The sequence below is a fragment of the Saccopteryx leptura genome, chromosome 8, assembly GCF_036850995.1.
Source record: "Saccopteryx leptura isolate mSacLep1 chromosome 8, mSacLep1_pri_phased_curated, whole genome shotgun sequence".
In the NCBI taxonomy this organism is placed as follows: domain Eukaryota; kingdom Metazoa; phylum Chordata; class Mammalia; order Chiroptera; family Emballonuridae; genus Saccopteryx; species Saccopteryx leptura.
The window spans coordinates 70,487,599-70,500,051 of NC_089510.1; the positions used below are offsets into that span (position 1 = coordinate 70,487,599).

General features: G+C 43.2%; 1 protein-coding gene and 1 pseudogene across 14 annotated transcripts in view; one reads left to right on the forward strand and one right to left on the reverse strand.

The window, feature by feature from the left end:
• MCF2L2 (MCF.2 cell line derived transforming sequence-like 2) overlaps positions 1-12,453 on the forward strand; it is a 261,068-nt gene that overhangs the window by 139,148 nt on the left and 109,467 nt on the right. For all 14 annotated transcript variants that reach the window (XR_010746835.1, XM_066347779.1, XM_066347777.1 and 11 more), the window contains one exon: positions 8,964-9,040. Coding sequence is in view for 13 of the 14 variants with exons in the window: in XM_066347779.1 (XP_066203876.1) it covers positions 8,964-9,040 (77 nt within the window). In the remaining variant the exon portion in view is untranslated. The remainder of the gene's footprint in view (positions 1-8,963; positions 9,041-12,453) is intronic.
• On the reverse strand, positions 10,413-11,332 carry LOC136380009 (10 kDa heat shock protein, mitochondrial pseudogene; annotated as a pseudogene).

Genomic DNA, 12,453 nt, shown 5'->3' on the forward strand with positions numbered 1-12,453 from the left:
GTGAGAGAACAATCAATGAACAACTAAGGTGTCGCAACGAAAAACTGATGATTGATACTTCTCATCTCTTTCTTCCTGTCTGTCTCTCTATCTGATTCTCTCTCTGTCCCTGTAAAAATAAATTAATTAATTAAAAAAAACAAAAAAAAAAAACAGGCCTGACCTGTGGTGGCACAGTGGATAAAGCATTGACCTGGAAATGCTGAGGTCGCCAGTTCGAAACCCTGGGCTTGCCTGGTCAAGGCACAAATGGGAGTTGATGCTTCCAGCTCCTCCCCCTTCTCTCTCTCTGTTTCTCTCTCTCCACTCTAAAAATGAATAAATTAAATTAAATTAAAAAAAAAAACACAAAAAACCAGTTTTATAATTCAATGAGGCTCATAGGGAATCCCTAAAAAAGAAATATAGCAGCAATGGGTGGATTGGTCTGTGGTCAGTTTGCTTGGTCCATTATATGAATTAGAAGGACTAATACTGAAAAAAAAGCAACCATCTATTTGAATATGCTGTTTTCCTCCTAGAGTTTTTAGGAAATACATGTTTCCCAAAAGCACATTCTTGCTACAATTCAGCTCTCAAAATCAGAAGTGATAGTGCCTAGGTTGGTGATTTAGAAGCAGAGGGATGGTTGGAGCCCAATCCCACGTCTCCCTCCTTTAACACAGAAGAAAATGGATGCCCAGGGAGGTCAGTGACTTGGCCAACATCTCCCAGCTACTACTGAGAAATATGGGGTCTATATTATACATGAGCAGATAGGAGTTGCCCAGCAATTACCGAAGGTAACCATGCTGGCTGCTTTACATATATTATACCCATTTTAATTAATCCCCACAAGCAGATATTAAAGAGCCAACAATAAATGTCATTTATTGAGCCTTTTATTTGTGTTAAGCATTTTAATACATTATCTCTCATTACCACAACGACCCTCTGCTGTAGATGTAATGTCTTATTTTATTGATAGAGAACTGTGGGGCGGAGTGGGCCTGCCAAGGCCACTTTTAAATAAAAAAGAAGCAGGGATCCCCACCCAGGTCTGCCTCTCACACCTAGTTGGCGTTCTTTCACTCTCTAAGTAAAGTTTTCAAATTATAGGTCACAGTAGTGGGATAGTTTAATAATAATAATAATAATAGTAATAATAGAGTTTATCGTATCAGTTTTATGTTAGTGAAAGAGGACATGAGGGGAAGCATGTCAATGTAAAGCCAGAGGAGTCATTTCCGGGGAACTTCCCAGCACATCTTGTTTTTGGTTTTTTAATCTTTCAAACTAGACCAAACTGCCAACACTCCAAGATGTCAGTAAGATGAGAATACCCTGTTTGTAAGAACTGATGAAATTGAACTTTGCCAGCGACAAAGTTGCTAACCAATCGATGAAGTGCAAATCTAGCCTTTTGCCTGATGACCAGATTCAGGCCAATCTGTGAGGTACAGCCTAACCTCACCTCTCTAGCACCAATGAACTCTGCTTTAATACGGCTTACTTCATTTTCCTCCTTTTCCCATGAAAACCCTGAGGCTTCTTCCTGAATCTGTACTTCCTGTGTTGCAGTTCCTTTGATTTCCAAACAAACACTTTTTGTTCAATTATTGCCTCCTAAATTTTTAAGTTGCCAGTATGTCTGTCATGTGTATGTGTGTGTGTGTGTGTGTAAGAGAGAGATGTGTGTGTGTGTGTGTGTGTGTGTGTGTGTGTCCAGGTCCCTGATACTACCAAGCAGTTAACTCAGTTCTAACACTGTCTACCTGGAGGTAGCATTAGATCCCACAGGTTAAGGCTCGGTCCTATAAGACTCCCTCACCCTCTTCAACACCAGTCAGAAGTCCAGGTTGTCACTGGTGCTTCTGACTAATCAGCTGTAGATCAGAGGTCCCCAGACCCCCTTCCTTGGGTTAGACTAATTTGTTAGAGCAATTCATCTCAGAGAAATAGATCTCAGAGAAACATTTTACAGGATTATTGGTTTCTGGCTCTGGCCGGTTTGCTCAAGTGGATAGAACATTGGCCCAGCATATGGACATCCTGTTCAGTTCTCGGTCGGGGCACACAAGAGTAGTGACTATCTGCTTCTCTTCCCCTCCTGCTGCTCCTTTTCTCCCTCTTTCCCTTCCACTGCAGCCAGTGGCTCTATTGATTCAAGCACAGGCCCCCAGTGGGGTTGCCGGGTGGACCCCAGTCGGGGTGCATGCGGGAGTCTGTTTCTCTATCTCCCCTATATGGCCAGGGGCCACCGCCGTTGCCACGCACACGCAGGTTCCCATTGGATTTGGACAGACAGTAAAGAAACAGTGGAGCCAAAAACTGGTGAGCCATTCCTTCATTAAAGTCTCGCACCAGCTGACAAGCAACACAACACACACAGGGAAAACACTTCCCTTTCACTCAGGGCTCCTAAAGCCCTGAAACATTCTCCAGTTCCACTACCAGGAGAATCTTCTCTGGTTTCTCCTAGAATCAAAGGCCCCACCAGTCTCAGCAGAGCTTGCAAAGCCCCTCAGCTCTGGTTCCCCATCTGCTTATCTTCTCTCTGCACAAACTCTGCAAAAACATGGCTTCCTCCCTTCTCTTTTCAATACTTTCTGGCGCAAAAACCTCTCCTCCAGCACACATTAGCAAGACAAGGGCCCTTCCCAAGCAGGAAGGTAATTTGCAGTTTCAGAGATCACATACCTGGTGCTGCCCAGCGCCATTTTTAACACTGTAAAAGTGAGCAAACTCAAAAAACACAAATTTTACAAACTCATTTGCCCAACACCCCTCCTCTCACTTAAAAATAAAAACAGTTTCTTATAAAAGGGTGTAATTCAGGAACCACCCTATGAACAGGTGCAGAAGGCAAGGTGTGTGGGAGAGGCTAGAACTCCCTTGCTCTCTGAGCAGACACTCTCCCCAGTCTCGTGTTCACCAACCGGAAGCTCTCCTTGGGTTTTCATGGAGGCTTCATTGCCTAGGTAAGATTGATTAAACCACTGGCCACTGGTTGTTGAATCCAGTCTCTCCAACTTCCCGGTGAGAGAGTGGTGGTAGGGTGGGGGCGGCACTGAGAGTTCCAGCCCTCTAATTATATGGTTGGTTTCCCTGGTTACCAGCCCTCATCCTTAGGTCCTTTCCACAATCACCTTAGTCACCTAATCTCAGGTGTGATTGAAAGGTTTTTTTATGACAATCAAGACATCTTTATTGCTCTTATGACTTAGGGAATTTCAAAGGTTTTAGGAGCTCTGTGCCAGAAATGGGACAAAGTATATATTTTTTGTTATAAATCACAGAATGTGAGCGTGCTGTGACCCAAAGGTTTTTCATGGGTCTGGTCAAACTGTGAAAGCCACTGCACTAGAATACTAGTCTGCCTAAACCTCAGCAGAGCCTCAGCATACAGGCGCCCAGGCGCACCTTGGCTCCGCGGGGCCTCGGCGTACAGGCACACCTCAGTTCACAGTGCTTCACAGGTGTCTCTTTTTCTATAAATGGAAGGCAAGACCCTCCACCAGCAGAAAGATTATGACGTGCTTTATTCTAATACTGGCTTTACTACAGTAGTCTGGACCCAAACCTGCAGTATCTGAGGTATGTCTGTCATTAACAACCTCACTGCAGGGTTTTATTTAATCCTCGCATCTGCTGTGGATCCTTCCCCTTACATCTCGATTGTACCAGTGTTGTATTCCCTCAAATGTCGGCAGAGGACTCTCTCTCTGCCCTGACACCAGCTGTCTGACAGACGTGTGGTCACAGGAACATGGGTTGACACAACCAAGTCCATGTCCCGGTGTTTCAGGAAGCCCATGAGGGCATCTTATGCATGACAAAGTCTACAAATTACAGGAATGTCATCTTTCAGTGTAAAAGAGGACAAAGTCCATACCCACACCTCAAGTCAGTGTTATTTTTCTGTCACTAGGTTGTCATGAAATAAGAGATTCCATAATCCAAATGGAGCCAAAAACTGGTGGGCCTTCATCTTTAATCCTAGCTTGCACCTGGCGGGCAAGGCAAAAACACACACTGGGCTCCAAAACCCACTTACATTCAGTGCTCACAAAGCTACTGACTTATCCGAGTTTCCTAGAATCAAAGGTTTCTAGCTCACCAGACTTATTCACCTCTGTTCCCCATCTCCTTCCTTCTCCCTGCACAAACTCTGCACTAACTGGCCTCTCACTCAACAATCTGCCATCTTGGCTGCTTCTCCTGGCCTCTTCCACGTGGCCTTTCTCTGCTCTCCTCTCTGCTCTCTCCTCTAATGATAATCTCAGGAACCAAGAGCCCAAGCTCCCGTTCTGCCCCCATTTTATAGTGTAGAAATCCAAACCTTTAATCCAATATACAAAATAGGGAAGTCTCTAATACAAAGTCACTTTCTGAGGCATGATGGTATTGCACCACCCACATCAAAAAGGGTGGGAAAGGCTTAGTCCCAAGCCCCAGGCTACAAGGATCCTGCCTGCCCACAGCCCACAGAGACACACATTAATATCACCTGGGCAACAGCCTCCACGTGGGCAGCGCCATCTTTAAGAAAATGAGCATAATACATTTTATCTACCCAACAATCCACTCCTATGCTCACTTTACTACCCACAATCTACATCACCGGCATCCCTGTGTAAGGAAATTAGGCACATTATACAAATTACAACAGCAAAAATCATACAGTTTCAACAATCACAAAGGTACACTTCACCAGTCTCTGAGCACTTAGCCCAAAGCGCAAAATGTCCTCGGCCTTCTTTCTAGCCATGGGAAAAGCTTCCAAGGGCAGGGGAGTGCTTCCAGCAAAGCCACCCCCCACCCCCATCAGGGTATTTCACATTGTCCAAAATCCGTAAGTCCGTTCAACAAAGGAGCCAATGCCCACTCCAGTCGTAGTCCAGGAAATCAGTCCATGCACATGGGGCCTCAGCCACCCCCCTCATCCCTGCCGTCCTCGCAGGTCTTACACTGTCCCAAAGAGGGGCACATGGCGTCCAGCCCTATGTCCCAAAATCGCAGACCTACCAGGGCCGTAGTAGGTGTTGCTTCCAGCTGGGCTTTCACCTTCTGGAGACTGTGGATCACAACTCCAGCCCGATTCTCCTCATCCTCCAAAGAGGAACTGAAAACACCAGCTCCCACTGTCGGGCTTGTAGCCCTGGGCCCGGCCTCAGCCCCGGCCTCCTGCCACTGCTGGCTCTCCACAACATCCAGGGAAATCTGCAACTCACGAACCTGTGAATCCTCCTCCAGCATTTGCTCCATTTCCAGGCGAATCTCGCAAACCTGGTCGGCCTCCTTCTCTAGCGCTTCCTCCAGCTCCAGGGTCAGCATCTGTTTCTCCCACGTTTGCTCCAGCTCCTTCCGCTGCTCAGTTTTCAGGTCCCGGGCAGCCTCTTCCACAGAGCTCTCAGTTTCCTCACGCATGGCTGTAAAAGTCAACCAGCCTATGGTCCCTAAAAGGACAGCCATGGGGAACCATGACAGCAGCCAGTCCTCTACTATGCACATCAAAGGTGGCAGCTCCATACCGATCTCCAAATCCTGCCACAGACTACGCCAAATGTAAAGCCAGCAGCCACCATCAAGGCCATTCACATGCAGGTTCCCATTGGATTCGGACAGTCAGTAAAGAAACAATGGAGGCAAAAACTGGTGGGCCTTCATCTTTAATCCTAGCTTGGCACCTGGCGGGCAAGTAAAAACACACACTGGGCTCCAAAACCTACTTACATTCAGTGCTCACAAAGCTACTGACTTATCCGAGTTTCCTAGAATCAAAGGTTTCTAGCTCACCAGACTTATTCACCTCTGTTCCCCATCTCCTTCCTTCTCCCTGCACAAACTCTACACAAACTGGCCTCTCACTCAATACTCCGCCATCTTGGCTGCTTCTCCTGGCCTCCTCCATGTGGCTTTTCTCTGCTCTCTGCTGTGATCTCTCTGCTCTCTCATGCTAATCTTAATCTCAGGAACCAAGAGCGCAAGCTCCCGTTCTGCCCCTATTTTATAGTGTAGAAATCCAGACCTTTAATCCAATATACAAAATAGGGAAGTCTCTAATATAAAGTCACTTATCAGAGACATGATGGGATTTTACCACCCCACATCAAAAAGGGTGGGAAAGTCTTAGTCCTAAAACCAAGCCCCAGGCTACAAGGATCCTGCCTGCCCACAGCCCACAGAGACACACATTAATATCACCTGGGCAATGGCCTCCACGTGGGCAGCGCCATCTTTAAGAAAGTGAGCATAATATATTTTATCTGCCCAACAGACCCTTTCTAAAACCATCCTTCCTTTTGTGTGAATGTAAAATAACTCTTTTAAACAGAACCTGGCAGGCAGGAAGGACTCAAATGCTGGCTAATGATCTACTTGGTCGTTACTGTTTAACATTTTTATGATACCCTCGAATTACTACCAATATTATACGAATTGATTCCTTGTTAAAATGATATTTTCTTGAAAGCAAAATGAGCAGGAATCTTGCCACTATTTGATAATTAAATTCCTACTATTGTTCTGAAAAAGAGCCACAGCCTTACTGTAGTAGAACCATGGGTCCGAGTTCAAGCGGAGGGATGAGGCCGAGGTGCAGTGAGCTTGCCCAAGGTCTCAGAACAGGTATATGGTGGAGCAGGGCTTCAGGCTACCACCTGGCTTCAAACCTGCGCTGGTGGCCACGGTGTACACCCTAAGGAGCCCGCTGCCTTAGGAAGTGGTGTGACAGAACAGACAAGTGGTGGAAAACCTGTGAAAGTGGACACCAGGCTTATGTCATCTCTGCCTCTAGCTCTTTCTGGCCTTAGGCAGTTGCAACTTCTCCAGGCCTTGCTTTCTCACCCAGAAGAAAAACCAAATGTAGATAATGTATCAATGATCTCTTTATCTTTTAGCTCAAACTCTGAATCTTTTTTTGTGTATCATGGGGAGGAGAACAGTGTTAATAGCCTGTTGGGCAAATGAGTTTGTAATGTTGTAAAGTACTATACCCCAGATTCTGCAAAGACCGTTCCTCACTTCAGTGGGTTTATGTACAGACACCAAGTCCAGATGAATTTTGAAAGGTTTTATTAAAGGAGATTTATTAAATATGCCGGCCACAAATGGATGACATGGGGCATTTGCAGACCCAAATCGTGCATGCCAAATACATCTCAGAGGTTGGTTATATACCCTTTGACCACATACAGGTTAAGGGGCATGACAATCATTTAACAAGATTATAACATTTGTCTAGGGGATTTACAAAAACGTTAAAACTTTCAAGGTAATACAATCAAAGACATTCATAAACCTTTTAGTTTCTATCTAGCCTCCTTTGCCTAGAGGTACATGTTAATTTCAGGATTCCAGGAAGGGAAGAAGAGTTAAAATCAGTGTAGGGTGGTATGTAAATTTTGCCTCTTATTGAAAGGGAAAGGGAGTTCTTCAGATAACCTTAATCCTTTCAGAGAACTTAAAACCAAATGACCCAGTCGTCCTTGTAAGTCAGGAGATTTCTATATCCTTTTCCCTCCATTTTCCAAAGAAAGGACAGGACAGAAACCTTGACTTTTCCTCTTTAAAATGGCGTTGCCAATATTAAGTTTTACAGTTCTCTGGCACCTTACCACAGTAAAATTTGTATTTTTTGAGTTTGCTCACGTTTACCGTTAAAAAAATGGCACTGGGCAGCCACCTGTGTGCTTGTCCTCAGAGCAGGGCAGTTGATTACAAATTACAGATTGCATTCCTGCTTGGGAGGGGCCATTGTTTTGCTAACATTTGCTGGAAGAGGGGTCTTTGTGGGCCCAGCCAGTTTTTGCAGGGAGAGCAGAGAGAATGCAGAGTGCTGAAGAAGAAGCCAGTTTTGCAGAGAGTTGTGCAGATGGGGAACCGGAGCTGTGGGACTTTGGGGGCTCCCCTGAGGCTGGTGGGGCTTTTGATTCCAAGAGGAATGAGGGAAGACTTTCTGGGTGTGGAACTGGAGACTGCGTCAGGGCTTTGGAAGCGCTGAATGAGAGGGAAGCAGTCTTCCCTGCCTGTTTGCTCTTCCGCTGGTAGGACGCTTGTTGGGAAAGCAGTCGCGGCCATGCACATGCAAGTTTTCATTGGATTCGGGCAGACGGTCAACAGTGGAGCCAAAAAATGGTGGACCATTCCTTTATTAAAGTCTCGCACCAGCTGATGAGCAAACACACAGGGCTCCCAAAGCCACTGACACGTTCTCCAGTTCCACAACCAGGAGAATCTTATCCAGCTTCTCCTAGTATCAAAGGCCTCACCAGTCTTAGCAGAACTCGCAAAGCCCCTCAGCTCTGGTTCCCCATCTGCACACCTTCTCCTCTCTGCACAAACTGGCTTCTTCCTCAGCACTCTGCATTCTCTCTGCTCTCCCTGCAAAACATGGCTTCTCTGCCTCTTCTTCTCGGCTCTTTTCAAAACTTTCTGGTGCAGAAACCACTCCTCCAGCAAATATTAGCAAAACAATGGCCCTTCCCAAGCAGGAAGGTAATTTGCAATTTCACAGATCGCATACCTGGCGTTGCCCAGCCTCCAACGCAAACTATAAGCGAGCAAACATAAAAATCACATTTTACAAACTTATTTGACCAACAAGACTTTAATAAATGGAATGGCCAACCATTTTTTGGCTCCACTCTTTCTTTACCATCTGCCAGAATCCAGTGTGAACCCGCATGGCCATGATGCCAGTGGCCGCTGGCCCTACATAGCCCGTCCTCCAAGAAAAAGAACACCTGGTTTTCAAAATCAGTTTTTGATGTTCCTAAAGGAAACTTGAAGAGTCAACAGTAACGTCCACAGAATTGTTGGGGAAAACCCAAAAAAGAAAAAGATAAGAAACTGGAGAATTATCATCTAGAGAATTAAAAACAAAAACAATGGAAAACAGAAATTGTGGGAAAGAAATCTATAGATTGAGAGCTCCCCTACAAATAAAATAGACTATCTTACCAAAATCTCTTTTATTTCAGAATGAAGAAATGCTAGCAAGCAGCCGTGATGGGGAGAACCCTCAGCCGGAGCAGCCTGACAATCTTTCCCCTAGCAGGTAAGACTGCAGATCCCTCTGTAGAAGTCATTTAACCCTGTGCCTGCGCGCTGGCGGGCGCGTGTCCTTACGCATGCGCGCACATGCTGAGGGGAGAACAGGGTAGAGTGTCCTCTATTTTCAATCTTATCACTTACCTTTCCCAGATAAAATCACATATTTACTCTATATACTAATCTTCTTTTGTGTGCCTGAAAACAAAACTCATGGATCTCATAAAAGCAACAAGCAAGAACTGAAAATGACATCGTATAAACCAACTTCCCAAGGATACTCAATGTTAAAAACACACACACACACACACACACATCAGGAAAATAGTAAATGAAAACTGTTGCTATTAATTGAAGTTGGTTTAAAAACATTTAAAGGCAGTGGGTTCCCAAGAGACAAAATTTATACAAATTTAATGCTATTTTTGGCCTACACAGGAAGGTGTTTGCAATGCATGTGAATGTTTGGAGTTCAGTGGTAAAGACCATAAGTACAAGGGGAAATTCATTTTTTGAAGAACCTTCTCTGTGTTCAGAATCCCTATCATGACCTCTGTTCCAGCACTCTGCTCGCAGCATTTGCTTTACTGCCTTATGAGTTGTTTTTAATCTCTCATGTTTAGCTCTTAGGGCTCTAAAAACTGCTTATAGAATGTGAACAAACATCTTTAGGAACTTGCTCCTTGATTAAAGCCAATATTATTTTAATTATACTACTTTATATTCTTTCACTTGAAGGGACACTCAAGGAAATATGTAGGTTCTTACTGATTGAAATGTATGTTTGAATCCTTAGTGGCTGAATCCAGCACATCTGAAAGTGTGTTTAGTTGTCTCTGAAAAGCAGTACTTGGCAAGGTGTTGTTTTTCTCAAGTGATGGGATATCTTTTGGGACTTTTCTGACTATTCCTACAACCCTACCTACTTTTAAAACTGTAATTTTATTTTTAGAATTTAAGTCTTTTATAAGTCTTATAATATTAAGTCTTAATTAAGTGAACCCTTTAAGTTAATTAATGAATTATTGTATTAACCTTTGAGTAGTGAGTTTTTTTCATGCTCACTGACTCCAGGAGTGAGTTGTTTTTTTTTAAATGAAATTAGTTAGTTACAGTTTTATTAACTTAAAATGTTTGTTTGATAACCAATTTATGAAAACAAGAACATACACTTGACATTTTTTAATGTTGCCTTACACATTTTTAAAATAAAAATTTTGTACGATCGTACTCTGGATAGTCAGAAGGCACAAGGATGTATGTACATGAACCTTTGTACTACTCAAAGGGTTCATTTACAGTAGACCATGAAGTCATACTCTAATAAGAACTTCAAAGGAAAAATTACAGCATTTAATGAAACAAAAATATCCTTATGATTCTATATATATATATATATTTATTTGGAAATGTTTATATCAGTACAGTGAAACTAAATTTTAAGAGACACTGGATGTCATCACAGTTTGGGTATCATTAGTTTATTATAAAAGTGACAGAAATTATTTACATGATGAAAGATTTCAGAGCTTCAGTGGAATGGGCAGCTTCACACGATGCCATTACAACAGTGATTTATTTCAGTCTACATACTTTCCAAGAATATCACCGTCTCTAAATAAGAAGTAATCCTTGTCGTCTAGAACCACTTTGTGCCTCCGTATTCTGGGAGAACTTTATCTCCAACTTTCACACTAACTGGTTGAATCTCTCCACCCTTTCCTTTGGAGCCCGCTCCAACAGCTACTCCTGTTGCTTGCAATACTTTTCCTTGAGATTTTTCTGGACGCATAATGCCTCCTTTGGTTACAGTTTCCGCAGCACTCCTGTCAACTAATACTCGGTCAAAGAGGGGAAGAAACTTTCTAAACGCCTGTCCTGCCATGACTCCGGTGACTCCTAGTCTGCTCTTGCCCTGAGGCTGCAAAGAGACAACTACAGTCTCCTTATGATTCTTACAAAAGAACTTTGAGGAAAGGCAAAAATAGCTAGTGGGTTAATCAGAAGATATAATTTTTAAGACTACTGTTTTTCTTCTACCACTGGCTTTGAATACCTTAAAATCACTAATCTTTGCTGTAACAGTTTAATCTGTTTTCTTATTCATTTTTGACTTACTACAGTTGAGTTTTTATGCATAACAAATTGTTGGGGCTGGAGTTGATAGATATAATATGCTTGGCATATATGGGTAAGCATTCAGATTTCATCAAATAAATTATAAACTTTTAAGTATTATAGATAAAATATTATGTCACATAGCGTTTATTAGGGCTCTGAATAATTAATCTTTTTTTCATATTTGGGTGGCTAGCCAGAATAATATTACTTTATTATATTTGAAAGAAAAAAAAAATCTTTAAGCCAGTTTGATAGCACTGTGCAGTTCCTACCTTCAGAACTTATGTTTTAGTTGGAAAAAACACATGAAACAATTAGTAGGTAACACAATAATATATGTGATAATTGTATATTTATAATATGTGTATATTTGAGGGAAGAACAGTTAGGATTGGGTTCCCAAGATTTCAACAGGTACAGGAGAAAGTGTTCTTCTCAAGGGAACCAAATTTACAGATGTGGTCATGAATGAGATTTGTGATGGGTTATAGAGGCAATGGGACATTAAAGCAACAGGGAATGAAGAAAGGAGAGGAAGATTACATAAGGCCTTGAAAACCAGGTAGAAGAGATTCGGTTTGTTGCTGAAGACAGCAAAGAGCCTGGGAGGTCTATAGCAAAGGATTATTGTAAAGAAAGCTGTGGCCTTGGCTGGTTTGCTCAGTGGTAGAGTGTCAGCCTGGCATGTGGATATCCTGGGTTTGATTCCTGGTCAGGGCACACGGAAGCAACCATCTGTTTTTCCACTCCTTTCCCCCCTACCTCGTCCCCTCCCGCTGCCATGGCTCAAATGAGCAAGTTGTCCCTGAGCACTGAGGATGACTCCATGACCTCACCTCAGGTGCTAAAATAGCTTGGTTGCCGAGCAATAGAGCAGTGGCCCCAGATGGGCAGAGCATCAACCCAAGACAGGGGTTGCCAGGTGGATCCTGGTCAGGGTACATACAGGAGTCTGTCTCTCTGCCTCCCTGCTTTTCACTTGATAAAAAAAAAAAAAAAAAAGGCTGTGACTGAGGCCTTGGTTTCACTGCACCATGCAATGATTGCAGGGCAACTAGATCCATTTCTCTCATTACAACAGAATGAATGACCCTGCATATTGAGAGTTCTCCAGTCTGATTTTCCTTGCAGCTATGGTGTTCAACTGAAGTCCCAAATATAGGTCAAGTTAATTAATTCTTCCAAGTGATCATCATTTTAGTCCCAACAACAAATACCCCCAACCATGCCTTGCAAGTAAAAAGTTCTAGTATAACCAAATAAATCAGATTCATCCAAGTTTTAAAAAATATATACAGA